The sequence below is a fragment of the Heloderma suspectum genome, chromosome 6 (assembly GCF_057233095.1).
Source record: "Heloderma suspectum isolate Gila_16-S chromosome 6, 16-S_ref, whole genome shotgun sequence".
Taxonomy (NCBI): domain Eukaryota; kingdom Metazoa; phylum Chordata; class Lepidosauria; order Squamata; family Helodermatidae; genus Heloderma; species Heloderma suspectum.
This window is the reverse complement of record NC_139463.1, coordinates 53449149-53468184: the sequence shown is the minus strand read 5'-3', so window position 1 is coordinate 53468184 and position 19036 is coordinate 53449149. Positions and strand designations below refer to the sequence as shown.

Sequence of the window (19036 nt, the reverse complement as noted above, 5' to 3'; positions counted from 1 at the left end):
CAAATAGGGGAAAAAAACCCAAACAAGCAAATAGAAGCTAGGTTATGGGGATGCAAAAAGGGTGTAAATAGCAGAAATTTGCCCAACAAGGGGAATTCTTTAAACCAGGGGTGGGCAGATAAGGTAGATTAGGATCTACTGGTATATCTCTGGGTGATTTACAGCACTTCAGCAGGGGTCTCCGACTCCCAATGGTTTAACGATAGCATTTTTTGGTCTAAATTAAAACCCTAGTTTTGTTAAAAACCCTAGTATTGTATGTAGATTTGTATTTGTGTATGTAGGTCATCCAGTTGACTCTAACCTCTGAGCCACCATTTTTCATCTGGTTCCATTTGGTGGATCTTGCAGATCTAGTAAAAAAAGCAAAGTAGATCTCTCAAGTCTGAAGTCTGCCCTCCCCTGCTTTAAACTGTTGTGTCTCAGCCACTTCTCAACTGAACTCTCTGAACTTTGACCTGCTTATAGCTCTCAACTTAGGTAACCCATGCCAGACTTCAGAAGATCTGGACAAATTGTCTTCACAGCCTATGAACATTTAGAATGTTTAGGCTTTGTAATGGAGAGATGCAGTTCACTCTTCCTTGGCTGAATGTCCAGACACTCCTATGCCTGTATAATAATAAAATTTCTAGGCCACTTTTCCACCCAGAGGGATGAAGTGATGCATACAAAGAATTACCCCCTAGCTCTAGTTGCAATTCTTAGGCTTTCTTGCCTCTCGTTTGTGCTTGTTACATTTATACATTTGTTGCAATTACATCCCACCTTGCCCCCTGCCCAAAGTGGCATGATCCTCCTCCTCTCCATTTTATCACCATAACAACCCTGCAAGGTAGGTTAGGCTGAGAGGCGGGGACTGGCCCAGAGTCACCCAGTGAGCTTCATAGCCTGACCAACTTCTTTTCCTTTTCTCCCTGCCAATCTGGCTGTTCTCCCACTAGGGCCTCTAACCACCCATTTCCCTTTAAATAGTCCACAAACAGGCCCCAAAGCTCACCACTTTAATCATACAGTTGAAACAGGCAAAAAGGTGGTTGGTGGGTGGCTGGACTGCCTGCCAGTTTGCCACAAAAGGTGTACCTGCAAAGTAAATTGACCTGGGAGACTCAAGCAAGTAAGCCAGGCTTCACGGTATTGGGAAGGCGGCCCGCTGCAACCCACAACTGGGACTGATTTCCTTCCCTCACTTTGCCAGGACCACAAGCTCCCTGCCTCCTCTTGGGTGCGTGCCTCTAGCCGTTTGCATTCAGAAGTCTCTTCCAAGTTCAGCCCCTGCCTCCCAGGAGCTCTGGGGGGAAATTGCCTCATTCGGAGTCCTTCACCTCACTGTTCTCCTCTTTGCAGGACCAAAGCCCTCGTCCTTGAGCTGCTGGCTGCTGTTTGCTTGGTTCGAGGGGGGCATGACATCATCCTGGCTGCCTTTGACAACTTCAAGGAGGTTTGTGAGCTCCTTTCAGTGGTGCTGGTTCCACCCAGAGCCATCACTCACCAAATGGGTGGCACTGATGTGCAGCAAGACATGAGTTTAAATAACTGAAAGATCCCATGAGTCCAAACAGTAGCGCAGTTCGGTCATTTTAGGCCCTGGGTGGTCTTACAAGAGCCCTCTCTTGAGATGCCAGTGTGTATTACTACATGTACTTCAGCATGTGTTGAGTCACCGCTGCTGCCCTCCTGTTCATTCTGCTGAGTGGGGCCCTGGATTTCTGCCCCAAAGTCCTGCCTAGATGGCCCCATGGAGCTCAAAGTGCATCCACGGAAGAGGCTGCCTGCCGAGTCTCTGCACACGTCTCTGCAAGTCCCTGCTCGGGCTTTTGCTGCCACCGCTTCCCAGTCGGCTGGGTCTGATTGGTTCACTCTGTTGCTCCCGACGCAGAAGAATTGCCTTGCCTGCCCTCAGAGACGTTGCATCCAGAACAGTAGGTCATGCAGAAGCGCAGTGCCTGAACTTCCCTAGAGGTGGACAGTTTCTACTCTTAGCTTTCCTAAAAGTAAACCTTTTCAGGGCCGCATCTACATGGCACTGATTTCATTGTTCGCTCCATAGGAGCTGCGCAGCATTAGCGCTGCGAATTAACAACTGGGGCGGTCGATGGGAGGGTTAATGGGGACTTCCCAAGCCGGAAACCGTTGCTGGGCTGTCCTTGGGAACATGCTCAACGAAGCAGGACTTGCCTATGTGCATAACAAACCCTGCGTACCCCTCATGCACACACACATTTCTGCAGGGGGTGGGCACACAGGCAGCCGCTGCTTCCGGAGCTTGAGCAGGCGCAGAGAGCACAGAGCACAGAGCTGGGGAGGAGGGTGAGGGACTAGCACGAATAGACATCCCTAACAAGCCCTGCATACACATTTCTGCGGCGGGCAGGCAAGCAGGCAGCTGTTGCCTCCAGAGATTGTGCAAGTGCTTAGAGCATGAAATGCTTCTGAGTACCTGAGTATGAAAATCATCTGCCTTGGCACCCACCCTTGCTCACCTTCAAATCCACAGGCATCCACCGATGCTCAGCTGTATTCCTTTGTAGCTGCACATCTCCACTCTCAAGCTCGACTACTTAAAGTGAGAGGCAGCAATGTGGAACTGAAGGCAATGAGTTACTTCCTAGTAGACATGTTTGCCCCTCTGCTCTCCCCCCGCCCCCGGCCATTTTCCCTTCCACCACTCAGCGCAGCTTCCACCAGCCCGCTTCTTCATGCCTCCATAACTGCGGAGCTTCAAAGGAGGAACGAGGAGGGGCAAAAAGGTGTCACATAGTGACGCCAGCCACTGCTAAGGATGCTGCGATTTAAAGCCGAGGAAGGGACAGACAGCTCAGCCCCCCGCAGTGAACTGGAAGCAAGTGAAAAAATCGCAGCAAGCAGACTCAGAAAATCCAGATTTTGCTGTGAAAACCATGATTGGGCTGCAAAGCAGCGACTGTGTCATCTGTTGCAAAGATCTTCCCTTCGAAGCAGCACCGGGGCAAATGGCTCATGTAGATGGGGCCCAGGTCAAAGCGTGAAGCATGTTTCCAAATGTAATGCAGAAAAACAGCGTGCCTGAGCATTCAGAAGTTTGGGGAGCACAGACCTAATGATGCCACGGTGGGTGGGGTTCTCAGAAGCAGGCTCCCTTTGCAGAGGGCATTTTCCACCCTGTCTCCACAGGAACGTGAGTGCCAATAATTTGCTTTGTTATAAAGATGAAAGGTGAAATTCTCAAGGCTTTCACATTTTTGCTTAAATATGTGCAATTTTGCTATATAATTTCAAATGGCTCTCAGAAATAGAAGCAGAAGCAAACTCAGGTGGGTGTATCCTCTCACTATGATGTAGTGTGCATGTGAATAGTAAGAACGAAGATACCTGCTGGTCCTCTAGGACCAAACGACACATGATGTTAAACGTAACTGCATTCAGCCGTTTTTTAAAATGCCAGTTGGATCAGGTGATAATTCCTGAGATCAGAGCAGGGAAATGTTAACTTTTCCTCCCATGCGGCGGTCTTGAGGAAAATTCCTCCTTTGAAGCTAATATCTGTACTGGGAGGAAATCCCAGAATGATGCTTAACTTAGTCCTTATGAAACACCTTGGGAAAACCCAGAAAGATGGTAAAACCCATTGGAAATGAGATGTGTTAGGTGAATAAGTAGGAATAGACAGGAAACTTGTGTCTTTGGCCTTCATGCTGTCATCTGACACAGGGAGACCTGATCAAGGGACTGCTTAGGCTACCTAGGATAAAATCTGCCCATGGAGCAGGCAGTTTGCACCAAAGCCTTGGGGAGGGAGGAAATGGAATCCTAGATGCTGAACAGAAGGCACAAACTGGATATAACTCCAACAGGGTTGAGCAAATTGGGCCTGGAGGAAGTGGGGAGCCCTTGGCACAGGTTCTGTTTCTGTTGGCATGTGTGGCATTCTGCTCCCGTCCCTCCCTGCTTTCCTTCCAAGCTTTTCTTCCTCTGCATGACTTCATGCCTGCCATCTCATGCCTGTTTCTCATCAATTACGGTGTTCATGTGTCTGGTTTGGGGCCACTATCCCTAATCACTGAGCATTTTACAAATCGTGTTTGCTATTACTATATTTGCTCACACAATTAAGTTCAGGAGGTAGGTCTTTCATTCCCATTGTACAAGTTGGAAATTGGAGCTGCAATATGGCCAGGGCTGCACAAATAATCTCTGGCAGAACTTGGGTCTCCTAGATCCAAGACCAGCTATCTATCCACTAGATAACACTGTTTGTATAGTTTGCCTGCCCCATACCAAATAACTCAATGAAGGGACAGTTTCACGTGTGTATGCATGATGTATGCATACATCAAAGACATGCAGCTTTGACCTGGTGCTTCACAGCCTTTAGGGGAGTTACTCCAGGGGTCTAATTAGTGCTTTAAGGCTCCTAAACACGCTATTTCGATTGATGGGAATCTCAGTAACTTCAGCAGTGCGCATTTAGGGTACAAGCCTCATTAACCACAGTGGGAGTTACTTCTGAGCAGACACACATAGGTTTGTGCTCGGAGACACAGGGACAGGAAACACCCCTTGACCGGGGTCATGGTGAAAGGCACACTCCTGAGCAGGGCTAGCATGCCCTAGGTCAGTGTGGGGGTTGGGGCCCACAACAGCTATACTGCAGAGAACCCGACTGAAGGAAAAGAATTGGACTTTAAGCAGTCTCAGGAAATCTGGTTTTTCCCTGATAAGCTCTGGAGTGGCTGCTGGATGGCCATGACATCATGTGCCCTGAACGACCTCCAAACTCAGCCTGCTCGCAGCAAATTGCCCGTGGAGACACCTCCAGGTCTTCAGGCCTTTTCTGATCCTCAGCTTCTGTAGGAGCTGCTGTCATGGGGTCCAGGAATTAACTTCTGTTACCAACAGCCACAAGTATGTTAATGTTGGTTCTCTAACTACACCTTTTTTTAGCACATCCCCTGTGGATACATTACAAATGGAGTTTCACCTGCTGCCCTGGCATCCAGTGTAGTCACCAGATGCATTCTTGTAGAGATTAAAAATAAAAGAGTGGGAAAGAAGCCATTCTTCACAAAACATTCTGTTTGTTCCTCTCATCTATCTTATGTATCCCAATTCAGATGTGACAGCAAGCCTAAATGGGCCAGATAGGGCCTGCAGGGGCTCCCCATCCAGCCTGCCAGTTTCTTCCCTGGGCCTCACACTCTCTCCAGGCAGGCAAAAGCTCTTATCTCTGATCAGCTGTTGACTGGATAAGAGCTTTTACCGAGAGTGGGCGGGAACTGGCAAGGAAGCTCCTGGGTGATCCAGCCCTGCTTACTTCTGAGGCTTCTCTTGCAGAGGCTTCTCCTGCTTACTTATCAGTAGTCATGTAGATTCTCATCGTGCTTACTTGTCAATAGACATGCCGCTCATCCTTGCTTCTTAGTAGATATGGGAGGCTTGATATTAGGGGTTCTATTTTAAAGTGCTGCTGCGTGATTCTGTCCTGCTTACCTATGAGTAGACATGCAGAAGCCTTGTCCTGCTTGCTTCTGAGAAGATTTACAATGGATAATAATCACATTTTGGCCATGGCTAGCTTGCCTTTCCCCTTCATGGATCACTGCCTTGTTGTGGCGAAGGGGCTTGCGTAACTCAGTGAAGCCATAAGCTATGCCGTGCAGGGCCACCCAAGACGGACAGGTCATGGCAGAGAGTTCTGACAAAATGTGGTCCACTGGAGAAGGAAATGGCAACCCACTCCAGTATTCTTGCCAAGAAAACCCCATGGAACGTAAGAACCAGACATGGAACAACTGATTGGTTCAAAATTGGGAAAGCAGTATGACAAGGCTGCATATTGTCGCCCTGTTTATTTAACTTATATGCAGAATACATCATGAGAAATGCCGGGTTGGATGAATCACAGGTCGGAATTAAGATTGCCGGGAGAATTATCAACAACCTCCGATATGCAGATGATACCACCCTAATGGCAGAAAGCGAAGAGGATCTCAAGATCCTCTTGTTGAGGGTGAAAGAGGAGAGTGCAAAAGCTGGTTTGAAACTCAACATTAAAAAAACAAAGATCATGGCATCTGGCCCCATCACTTCCTGGCATATGGAAGGGGAAGAAATGGAAGCAGTGACAGATTTTATTTTCTTGGGCTCCAAGATCACCGCAGACGGTGACTGTAGCCATGAAATTAAAAGACGCTTGATCCTTGGGAGGAAAGCTATGGCAAACCTAGACAGCATAGTAAGAAGCAGAGACATCACCTTGCCGACAAAGGTCCGTCTAATCAAAGCTATGGTTTTCCCAGTAGTAACGTATGGCTGTGAGAGCTGACTATAAGGAAGGCTGAGCGCTGAAGAATTGATGCTTTCGAACTGTGGTGCTGGAGAAGACTCTTACGCATCCCCTGGACTGCAAGGAGGTCAAATCAGTCCATCCTAAAGGAAATCAACCCTGACTGCTCATTGGAAGGACAGATCCTGAAGCTGAAGCTCAAATATGTTGGCCACCTAATGCGAAGAGAAAACTCTCTGGAAAAGACCCTGATGCTGGGAAAGACTGAAGGCCAAAGGAGAAGGGGACGGCAGAGGATGAGATGGCTAGATAGCATCACTGATGCAATGAATATGGACTTGAGCACGCTCTGGGAGAGAGCGCAGGACAGGAAGGCCTGGTGTGCTATGGTCCATGGGGTCACGAAGAGTCGGACACGACTGAACGACTGAACAACAAAGCTTGCCTTTGGCCATGCTCACAGATTAAATGCCCCCCTTCCCTAGATTGGAATTTGTCCCTTGGGCTGAAGAAGGTTCCCCACTGCTGCCCTATGGAGAGCTGGTCCCTGGAAGTCTCTCATATCTCTTCAGACGGTTTCATTCTGTCTCCATTATCAAGCAAGCCAGAATCTCCAAGGTGAATAATCACTTTATCGAGCCTCAGGCCACTGCAACCAGGCACTCCAAATTCAAAGCCAAAAGAAGCTGAATTCTGTGACAAAATTTGCATAATTTCTCATAGTCTTCATAATTTATTCTGCATGTTTTACTATTTTGCATAATTTTATTCTGGTTTGCCCATTCTTGGAGAGGGGCAAAGAGCTATGCAGGGCACTGAAAACTCAATCCAGCCAGTCTCTCTGGTTTATTAGTTTTCAGCATATGGAGATCGTTCCCCATATTTCCAGGACATCTGTTGGCCCAATCCCACCATAATCATACTTCAAAAGGTATTAATGTGTGAATAATTGTGCCAGAATGAGGATGGCGATGCACGTCTTGGTGTGCTTCCCAGAAAGCTAAGCAGTGGAGATAGATGGCATCCACCATCTAGATGTGTGTTCTGAAGTGCTATCATGCTAGATTTTTTTAACTCCTGCAGTGCCTGATCCAGGAACATGCACAGAAGTCTGGTTAGATGTGCAGAGCTCCTTAATTCAGATCAGGGCTTGTGTTGTGCATTTTTTTAAAAATTAAATTATTTTAGGCCACCTTTAAGAGTGGAACCCTTCCAAGGTGACATAGAAAATAAAGGAAACAATAGAAAACAATGGCCACATTTGGACATCATGGCAATCCAGCATTTTAAAAAAATCTGGGTTACCATGAGCAAGCCAGCACAGTAACTCCCGCTTGGTTCCTCCTGCCAGTAAGAGCAGTTAAACAAGATAGGGACTCTCCATCTCTGGCTCGGTTAGCATGATGTCTGAACCAGAAACTCTGGCTTATCTCTCCCCAAGAAGCCAGAATTGTAACCCAGGATTTGTCCTTGGGTTATGATTCTGGCTTGCTGGGCAAGAAACAAGCTAGCGTTCCCAGTTGCTGGGAATCCCTGGCTTGCTTAGCTGTTCCTGCCGGCAGGAGGAGCCAAGCAGGAGCCTGGGTGTGGTAGTGCATGCAATCAAGCTGCATGCACTAGCACACTGGCCAATAAAATTCAATAACCAGGGCAATAAAATTCAGTAAAAATAGTAATTAAAAATGGAACCCACAGCCCCATAATGGAAAAGGCCAGCAAAAACAGGTGGGTCCTCAGAGCTTTCCTGAAGACCTGAAAGGAAAGGGCCTGGTGATGAAAGGGGGTTGTCTATTTCTCTCTCATCACCACCCCCACCACCCCGCCACTTCCAGTTCACTACCTTGATGTAGTTTATCTGTTTATCTGATTAAATTTCTGTGTCACTTTTTGATCTATAGTTGGTCCACACAAGTAGCTTAGCACCATCAGCCCTAAAAACAAAGAAAAGCATCAAAAGAAAATCATCAGAATAAAGCCAGAATAGTCCAATTAAAACAGCAGATATCTCTCGCACGCACACACACACACACACCCCCCATTCCTGGGAAGAGAGCAGCTGCATTTATCCAAACCCGTATTTCTTTCATGAAGTTTTACCAGTGTGCTTGTTAAATGTTGACATTTGCTTGTACACAGCATGCTTTTGGACTGTCAGGCCGCCAAATGTCCTGCTTGTACGAGTAGAAAGTTCTCATAAGGGTGTAATTTTATCATCACTGAGGGCTCCAAGTCACAGGTGGGAACTGGGCAAAACCGGGGCAGCAGTCCCCCAGGAAACCCGCCCTCCTCTTCCCCTCCTCTTCCCCACCCCGACTCCTCTTTGCCTCCACTTCCTTCCGTCCCCTAGATCAGGTATCCACCATAGGCTGCAGCGGTTGTAATCAGAGGAGCAATAACAAAGTCTCAGACTAAGGAAGAGCTTCGTGTATATATAAGCAGTACTATGTGATATTACACACATTAGCATGCTTATAGTTCTCAAATGTGCCTCCATGGTCTCTTAAAGCAATGTGTGTATTTACCATACAAAAACCAACAAAGTATTGGGACAAGCAGCCTGGAGGAGGTGGAAGCAAGGCAGAGAAGATGAGCTTAGCAGACACATGAGCTGGCAAGCAGTCAGGCTGGCCAGCTGGTAAGCTAAGAAACAGAGACGCAAACAGGGGGCAGTCAAATGACAGTTTGGGTGTTACCCATGGCATCTTCCCCAGACTGAGTAACCATGGCAGAATCGGGGGCATTATGGGGCCTGGCGGAATCCAGTAGGCCGTGTCATCTGACCCCTGTTGAGTTAACAGCCACGGTGCCAGCCTCTGGCCATCTGCCCTGCTGGTGTCAAAGCGTAGGAGAGAGCAGGCCAACGGCTCGCTTTTCTGGCAGGCTGTCACGGTGGCACAGAGGGTAAGATATTTGGGGTTCTCTTCACACCTGGCATTTTATCCCACTGCAAACCATCCTTTTGATTCCTGATCCTTTCTGGGATTTACACACTGGCCCTGCATACAGGCATCTCTCATAGCGCATCCCTCCGCTCTATACCTTTTCATGGCTGGGCAGAGCTGCACGGAAAAACCAGGACAGAAGGGGGCTGCTGGCCCCTTGCCCCCTCCCCTGGTCACTGGTTCCTGTAACATGATTGATGGCTCTGCCCATCCCTCTGCTTCTCCACAGCAGGAGGGAAGTCTTCTAGTGCCTGGGATAGTGGGCTATGGGAGCTGGTCCCCTGCCCCCCTCCTTCCTCCGACTTTGTGGCCAGGGAGGGAGAGTCTTCTCGGTGGCTTACCCTGAGGTTGCTGGTGCTGCTAGTCCTTCTCGGCTAAATATGTCAGTGTGTGATGAAATTAAATGCAGCACATTGCTTGCACTACTGAGTTTGAAGGGTATACCGATTTCCGGGTTCCCAACCACTGAAGTAAGAAATCCACAAACGGACTTGTATACGGTCAATGCACCAAGCCATCCCTCGCAGCCCCCTTCCCTGCGACTGCTTCGGACCCAGCTTGCTTCCCCCACCCCTTGCTGTTCTTGCTCTTCCTGCTTATTCTGGCTTCCCAACGACCCTGCAAGGTGGGCTAGGAGAAGAGATAGTGGCTGGCTAGGTGGGAGGGAGTACTATGGAAAACCACCTCAGCATTACTGCCTTATCTAAAACAACTCCTCACACGCACACACAAAAACCCAATTAAAAATGACCCAAGCTCTGCATGATGAATTTATTCAGGGGAGGAGAAAGGGCACTTTTAATACCCATTGAAATCCTAACTGTCAAGCCTTTCTCCTGCGTGGCTGAGAAGGGAGACTCCCCCATCCACCCTGGGAGAAAAAAAGCCCATCAGACTGGTGAGCAAAAGGGAGAAGAAGCAGTCAGTGGAGTCTATGGGAGGGGAAGTTCCAAGTAAATGCATTGAAGGGGATGCACTCCTATGCATGCCTACTCAGAAGCAAGCCACACAGATTTCAGTGGCACTTACTCCCAGGAAAGGAAAGCCTTACAGCTAGTGAGTTTACTCTGAAGTAAGCATTGCTGTGTTCAAGGGGATCTCAGAGCCCATAGTGGAATGGGAGAGAGGCAGAAACGGTCACTGGAAGCGTGGTCAGTGACCTGCCCTCCCTCCCACCGATTTGTTGTCATGACAGTGTTATTCAGCACTGCCCAGCAACTCCCCCTAGCACATGCTCACGCAAAGCGGGATGGAGCGCTAAAGGGGAAATACACAGGGGGGGAAATGGTGACTTCAGTCGCAAGCACAGAAAATGCTGGGTTTTCCCCATTCTCGGATAACATGGAAAGAGGGAGTGGAAGTTGTGAGATAGCAGTAGGAGAGCAGCGGCGTCATCTAAAGCTCCCATGAAAGCCAGTGATTAAAGAAGAACGCCCCTGCTAAAAAACCCTCAGGTGTGAAGAGAGCCTGGGTCTGGATGCCAGAGTCCTTAGTCTGAGACCCTTGGCATCATGTACTCAGTTTAAACTCTGTCACGTCAAAGCAAGTCCTCAGTGCCAACTAAACTGAATGTGTCTCTTCCTCCTCTTATAGGTCTGTGGTGAGAAGAACCGCTTCGAGAAGCTGATGGAATATTTCCGAAATGAAGACAGCAACATAGATTTCATGGTAATGCGAGGAGTAGGGGAGAAGGACATAGATTGGCTTCTTGGCTACCCACAATGTCTCCTCCAACACTCCCTAATGCACATATATACACACAGACAAGACTTGTGATAGTTCCAGACAGTGAGCTCCCAGTACTACCAGTGAGAAGACATTGTGCAACAATTCTGTCTCTTTTTCCTTAATGGATTTTCTGCAGTAAGAAAAAAGACAGAAGAAGTGTTGGGAAAACACAGGAGGGTTACGAGGGGAAGATGATGTCGTGACATAGCATTCTGTGGATCAGGCAGGGTCTGATCAGGCTATCGCACATTAACAGCCTCACCCGGAAGCCCCTTTGCTGCCATTGTACAGGCTTGCCTTTCCCCTGCCCCCAAACTGCTCTTGTGCATTCAATAAATGCCTAACGAAATGCTATGTCCACGCTGGGAAAACCTTCACTTGTTGAATTTCTGTTTATCAGTCAGGCACAGGTTTGTGAAGAAAAATGGTCCTAAGGGTAGATTCAGACAATGAGGTTCCTTTCCCTTGCAGAGGAGTGATCATGCTTGCAATCGCCCATGGCTCGAAATCCAGTAGGAATTTATTGTCTGAAGGGCACTAAGTCTAACTGTGGAAAGTAGAACCTTGGCAAGGTATCACTTCCTCATTTGTCATTTTCAGAGGGCCAAACCAGATGGACTCTAAATAAGGCGCTGTTGCCAAAAACCTGTCTAGTTTTCTGCTCGGCCTCCATTATGTCTCATAGAACACATTTGTGTCCCGATGGCACTACGTCTGCGCTTCCCTGTCCCAGCTCGACATCAATGGCTGTCACTTGGCAGGGTGGGCAAACGAGGAACATTTTGTTATCAGCATGCAGATAAAGTTCTGTGAGCTGGGATGGAGGGGAGCTGGGAGAGCTGGCCCACAGCCGCTATTTGTCGTTGTAGCGTTGCATTTGATGCCAGCACAAGTGCACCTACCTTTTTAAGGCTGTATTTTTAAGATGGCTTAATTTATTGTTTAATTTGAAAGCCTTGCAGCTTGCTAGAGGTGTGAGCCTGTAACCTGAGCCAAGGGGTGAGAGCACAAGGGTCCCATGTCTGGCCCAGAGGCATTCGTATGAAAAGAAGACAAAACAGCTAGAGCCCCTCGCTTTGATTTGAAGGGATCCCAGCTGCCAGTGAGAAATAAATAAATACATATTTTAAAGTGGGAGTGGTAGGGCAAATGTCAAGAAAGGTGTCTGAGGGCACACTGGTGCCATGTCACCTACCCCTGGACTAGGGGATACTGATCTGGCTGCTTTTGAGCTGAGTTTGGGACTTATCTGGGGCTTATTTAAAGGGTTCTTTCTCCCTCTTTAGGGCTTTGTCCACTCCCCCTGCCTCTCTCTCTGCTAATATTGCTGGGTCACCCTACTGTCTTTGAGTTTAGTTTAAGGCTTATTTAAAGGGCTTTTCCTCTATTTGGGACTTTGTCCAGACTCTCTCTCTGCTTAGGCTGCTAGTCACTTGAACGCTACTGTGGTTGCTTTTTTCTAAACTGCTTCCCCTCCCCCAAACTGCCTTTCCCCCAAAAAGTCTGCTCCCCCCAAAAAAATTAAACAGCCTTCCCCCCGCCCCCCCAAAAAAAAACATGCTTGTGGAGCTTGTGAGTGCGGCCATAGTCCACAGCTGGGGCTAATCAGAGTTGGTCAGCTCTGCAGCAAAGCTCTCTGTTTGCTGGGCATGAGTGAACAGGGAGAGTCAACAGGGGAGCTTTGCATGGGAGTTTAGCAGGAGAGGTTGCAGGGGAGTCGATGGAAATGGCCGAGTCATCTGGAATGCCTAGCATTATGGAAATGGAGAGAATCCTGAAAGAGCAACAGAAGTGGGAGATTTCCAAGGAAGAGGAAGAAAACAAAGGCAAGAGGTAAAGGTGTGGAAGAACATGACACATAGGACCAGGAGAATCAGGGGGCATTGTGCACCACTGCAGCTACACAACCGGTACTGGGCTCTTTCTGTGGAGGGTGACCCTGGGCCACCTGAAGATGGATCACCACCCTGCACTCCACAGAACACTGTGGAAGGTACCCAGGGTTATATGGAATGGAGACATTTAACCACCAACCCAAGAAGGAATACATGTCTCCGTGGAGGGTGACCCTGGGCCACCTGAAGATGGATCACCACCCTGCTCTCCACAGAACACTGAGGAAGGCACTCAGGCCCACCTGGATGGGAGGAACTTAATCACCAACCCGAGGAAGAGCAGACTTGTGATAGTCCTCAGACTCCCTACTGAGAGGGATGGAGGCAGCTGTGTGAACACCAGACATGTCATTCTGGGAGGTGTGTTGCCTTGCTGGAACATGTATTCAAGATGTGATGGAGAAGCTACCGAGACTCATTAAACCAACTGGCTACTATCATCTCCTGTTGATCCATGTGGGAACAAATGATACAGCCAGAAGAAATGTTGGATAGATCTCTAAAGACTATGAGGCTGCGGGTAGGAAAGCAAAGGAACTGGGGACACAAGTGGTGTTTTCATCAGTCCTTCCTGTTGAAGGCCAGGGCATTGGTAGGGAAAGAAGGATACTGAAAGTGAACAGCTGGCTATGCAGATGGTGTCACTGGGAAGGTTTGGTTTCATGTGGACCCATGATATCAATATGAAGGACTCCTTGCAGATGCTGGGGTGCACCTCCCGGGGACTGGGAACGGTGTTTTTGGCAGGAGTCTTGCAAACGTGCTCAAGAGGGCTTTAAACTAACTCCTGGGGAGGGAGTGGGGGGCAAAAAACCAGAGCCAACTACTGAGCCAAGGATTACAGAGAAGAACACAAAGGACAAAGGAGGAGCCAAGACAGGGGAGGTGGATCCCGCAATTTGCAGGTAAACACAGCAGGAAACTGAGAAGGTGCAACACCCATAGCCTCCAGTGTCTATATACTAACACCCAGAGCATGGGAAACAAACAGGATGAACTTGGAATCCTAATACGAGATGCTAAGTACGATCTGATTGGTATCACTGAGACTTAGTGGGATGAGACTCATAATTGGAATATAGCCACTGAAGGGTAGACCTTGTTCAAAAGGAATAGACCTGACAAGACGAGACAGGGAGTAGTATCATATGTAGGGAACGTATACTCCTATGTGGAAATCCGTGATTCTGAGAATGGAAGCCTTGTTGAAGCACTTGGGTAAAGACAGAGAGAGGGAGGGAGAAACAAGACTGATATTGTGGTGGCAGTTCACTACAGACTACCCACCCATCCAGAAGACATAGATGGTGCCTTCCTGGAACAAATGACAAAACTTTCACAGAGGCAAGCAATAGTAGTAATGGGGAATCTCAACTATTCTGGCACCTGCTAGAACTCTGCAAAGAATGGAACATCAATACATTTTTTTTACTTGTCTTGCTAACAACTTCATCTCTTAGAAATTGGAAGAAGGTACAAGTGGATCTGCTGTTCTGGACTTAATTCTGGCCAACGGGGAAGAAATTATAGATGAAGTGACAGGAACCTTAGGGGGAAGTGGCCATGTACACTTGAAACGTGTGATAGACAGGGCTGTCAAAACTGAGCTTAGATGGACGTGAACCTTGGACTTTCAGAAAGCCAATTTCAAAAAGGTCAGAGAAATGGCTAGAAATCCTTAAGGAAAAAGTGTTCAAGAAGGATGGGAGATCCTGAACACTGAAACACTGAAGGCACAATCACAAACTATTCCCATGAGAAGGAAAAACGGGGGACATTTAAAGAAGCCTGTGTGGCTGCACAGGGAGCTGAGACTCAAAAGCATCATGTAAAGGAGATGGAAGATGGGACATATTACCATGAAGGACTACAGTAGGGTTGCCTGAACCTGTAGGATTGGTGTCAGGAAGACGAAGGCCCAGGATCACAGATGGACGGGTGCCCCCCCCCCCCCGGTTTTTCCAGGAGCCTGCCCAGCCCCTGCCTCTGCTCGCATGCCACCGGAGCTGTGCTTGCCACACACACCCCACGCTTACTGAGCTGCCCGCACTCACCCAGGAGCAGTTGGCGAGTGCTACAAGCGCCATTTTAAGAAAAAATAGCACTCACGAAATAAGCACATTTTTCTGATCGCCTTCAGTGGCGGTCGCAAAAATACGCATATTTCTATATATGCAAAATGGGGCTGTGAATAGCCCGTATACGCAAGAATACAGGCGTTTACACCTGTCATCTTGCTTATATGGGCTACACGGCCTCCAGCCGCCCTGTCAAGGACTCCAGCAGTCAAGCCCTTGTGTGCACAAGTGTTTGACCGCTGGGACAGGTGCACACGCCCCAGCCGTTAGCCGTCTCCTCTTCACAAGCAGGAGATGGCTAGCAGCCGGGGCGCTGGCAGAGGCCCTGTCCTGCCCGGTTGGCTGTCAAGGAAACTTCCTTGACAGCCGACCAGGGAAGAGGAGGCCTCAGCACCACACACGCTCCAGCTGCTAGCTGTCTCCTCATGAGCAGGAGACGGCTAGTGGCCAAGGCGCTGGCCAAAGCCCCGTCCTGCCTGGTTGGCTGTCAAGGAAGCTTCCTTGACAGCCAACTGGTCAGGAGGAGGCCTGAATGCTGCACATGCCCTGGCTGCCCTTGCCATCTCCTCCTTGCAAGGAGGAGATAGCGGGAGTGGTTGTGGCATGCGCAGCAACATGTTCGGGCTGTTCCCGACCACTCACCAAGCTCCGAGGCACTCGTGAGCCGGGCTCGTCAACATCCTGGAGCTCAGCAAGCGGGGTCCAGGTGCCAGGGATTTTGCTGGCCTCCCAGTCGGGCATTCGTGACATCCCTACCCAGAATGAGCTGAGGGATGCTAAAAACAACAATAACAAAGGCTTATTTGGCTATGTTAGGAGCAGGAAGATAAGGAAGGGGAAGGTCTGCTGCTTGGGGAAGATGGTGAATTGTTAACAGGTGACGGAGAGAAGGCGGCACGACTCAACTCCAATTTTGCCACCGTCTTCTCCCACAAGGGGAGTTATGGTCAGGGCCGGCTTTAGGGGTGGGTGAGCTGGGTGTTATCTAGGGCCCAGCGGAGCTGAGGGGGGCATCACACTGAGCTCAGTGGCTGTGTTTTTTAATGTACTGTCTGCGGTGAGGTAGGGTGGCAAAAAGCAAGTGTTTGTAACCTTTTTTTGAGGTTTTACAGATTGTTTGGGGACTAACTACAAAAATGATCTTCCTTCAATTAGCTTTAAAGTATGTTTCTTTTTTCCATTTCCACTTTGATGTCATTTATGCTAGATAAAAATAAGTGGAACACAGCTTTACTTTGAGGCAACATCACCAAACAATTAGCACTTTGTACACATATGTATGGGTTCTTGTAAAGGGCAGCAGCAGGGCCCCCAACATCACACCTGCACCAGGCCCCATAAGCCCTCTGGGCGGCCCTGCAAAGGTGACTGTGGGGGGCACCAAAGGCCCTCCTTGCCCAGGGCACTATTTACCTTAGGGCTGGCTGTGGTTATGTTCAACCTGGGACAAGTAGAACAAGTGATATATGGAGGGATTTGCAACCCTGAATAAGTAAATACATGGTTGGAGAGCAGTGCTTAGCTACTCCAAATGAGTTCAAGTCTCAAGGACCAGATGAATTATATCTCTGGGTACTGAAGGAGTTTGCAGATGTCATTTCTGAGCTGCTGTCTGTAATCTTTGAGAAATTCTGGGGAACAAGTGAGGTGCCAGAAGTCCTCAACCCAGTCATAAGAACATAAGAAGAGCCATGCTGGATCAGACCAAGGGTCCATCTAGTCCAGCACTCTGTTCACAGTGGCCAACCAGCTGTCGACTGGGAACGCCAAGCAGGGCATGAGCACAACCGCGCCCTCCCACCCATGTTTCCCAGCAACTGGTGTACATAGGCTCACTGCCTATGGTACTGGAGGTAGCACATAGCCATTGGGACTAGTAGCCATTGATAGCCTTTTCCTCCAGGAATTTGTCCAACCCCCTTTTAAAGCCATCCAAATTGGTGGCCATTACTACATCCTGTGGTAGTGAATTCCATAGTTTAACTCTGTGCTGTGTGAAGAAGTCCTTCCTTTTATCTGTCCTGAATCTCCCACCAATCAGCTTCATAGGATGACCCTGGGTTCTAGTATTTTGAGAGAGGGAAAAAAATGTCTCCCTATCCACATTCTCCACACCAGGCATATTTTTGTAGACCTCCAAGCTAAACAATTCCAGCTGTTGTAGCCTTCTCTCATAGGGGAGATGCTCCAGCCCCTTGATCATTTTAGTAGCCTTTTTCTGCTCTTTTTCCAGCTCTACAATATTTTTTTTTAGGTGTGGTGACCAGAACTGTACACAGTATTCCAAGCGTGGCTGCACCATAGATTTGTATAGGGCAGTATGATATTCTCAGTTTTATTCTCAATTCTTTTTCTAATTATTCCTAACATGGAGTTTGCTTTTTTTTACAGTGACCGCACATTGGGTTAACATTTTCACTGAGCTGTCCACCACAACCCCAAGGTCTCTTTCCTGGTTGGTCACCGCTAGCTCAGATCCCATCAAGCTATACTTGAAGTTGGGTTTTTTTGCCCCAATGTGCATCACTTTACACTTGCTTACATTGAACGGCATTTGCCATTTAGATGCCCATTCTCCCAGTTTGGTGAGATCCTTTTGGAGCTCTTCACAATCTCTTTTTGTTTTAAGCACCCTAAATTGGTGTTATCGGCAAACTTGGCCACTTCATTGCTCACTCCTAATTCTAGATCATTTATGAACAGGTTGAAAAGCATTGGTCCTAATACAGATCCCCATGGGACCCACTATTTATTTCCTTCCTTTGGGAGAATTTACCATTTATTCCTACTCTCTTCTTTCTGTTCTTTAACCAGTTACTGATCCATAAGAGGACCTCTCCTCTGACTGTTAAGTTTTCACAGGAGTCTTTGTTGAGGGACTTTGTCAAAAGCCTTTTGGAAGTCTAAGTAAACAATGTCTACCGGATCACCCCTGTCTACATGTTTATTGACACTCTCACAGAACTCTAAAAGGTTAGTGGGACTTAGCCCTGCGGAAGCCATGTTGATTCCTTTTCAGCAGGGCTTTTCCTTCTATATAGAGCCATTGTGGTGTAGTGGCTAGAGCGTTGGACTGGGATCCGGGGGATCCGGGTTCTAGTCCCCACTTGGCCGTGGAAGCTCACTGGGTGACTTTGGGCCAGTCACAGACTCTCAGCCAACCTACCTCACAGGGTTGTTGTTGTGAGGATAAAATGGAGAGGAGGAGGATTATGTATGATGCCTTGGGTTTCTTAAAGAGGAAAAATGGCGGGATATAAATGTAATAAATAAATAAATAAAAATAAAATATATGCTTACTAATTTTATCTTTAATAATGCCTTCAACCAATCTACCCAGAACAGACGTTAAGCTAACAGGCCTGTAATTTCCCAGATCTACCCTGGATCCCTTTTTGAAAATTGGTGTTACGTTGGCCATCTTCCAGTCCTCTGGTATAGAGGCTAATCTTAGGGACACGTTGCATATTTTGGTTAGAAAATCAGCAATTTCGTATTTGAGCTCTTTGAGAACTCTAGGATGGATACCATCTGAGCCCGGTGATTTATTTGCTTTCAGTTCATCAATAAGGTTTAGAACTTCATATTTTGTCACCACTGTTTGCCTCAGTTCCTCAGAGTCCCTTCCTGAAAACATCAGTTCAGGCACAGCTGTCTGTCCTATATCTTCTGCAGTGAAGACAGATGAAAAGAATTCATTCAGCTTCTCTGCAATCTCCTTGTCCTCCTCCAGTACTCCTTTAACTCTGTTATTATCCAGTGGTCCAACCGCCTCCTTAGCTGGTTTTCTGCTTCTGATATATTTAAATAATTATTTATTGTCCTTGATCTTGTTAGCAAAACGCTCTTCAAAATGCTTTTTTTCATCTCTTATTGTCTGCTTGCATCACCTTTGTGCAAGCTTGTGCTCCCTTTTGTTTTCTTCACTTGGACAAAACTTCCATTTTCTGAAGGAAGCCCTCTTTTCTCTACAGCTCCCTTAACACTGCTCCCTTAACCATGCCAGCAACCTCTTGGACTCATACAATCATAGAATAGTAGGGTTGGAAGGGGCCTACAAGGCCATCGAGTCCAACCCTCTGCCCAATGCAGGAATCTAAGTCAGAGCATCCCTGACAGATGGCTGTC

At 47.9% G+C, this 19036-nt stretch overlaps 1 protein-coding gene across 6 annotated transcripts in view; it reads left to right on the top strand.

Annotated features, from left to right (window-relative positions):
- The window catches only part of FMNL1 (formin like 1), a 181476-nt gene that overhangs the window by 106092 nt on the left and 56348 nt on the right, over positions 1–19036 (top strand). For all 6 annotated transcript variants that reach the window (XM_084804350.1, XM_084804349.1, XM_084804354.1 and 3 more), the window contains 2 exons: positions 1348–1441; positions 10801–10875. In XM_084804350.1, coding sequence (XP_084660476.1) covers positions 1348–1441; positions 10801–10875 — 169 coding nt within the window. The remainder of the gene's footprint in view (positions 1–1347; positions 1442–10800; positions 10876–19036) is intronic.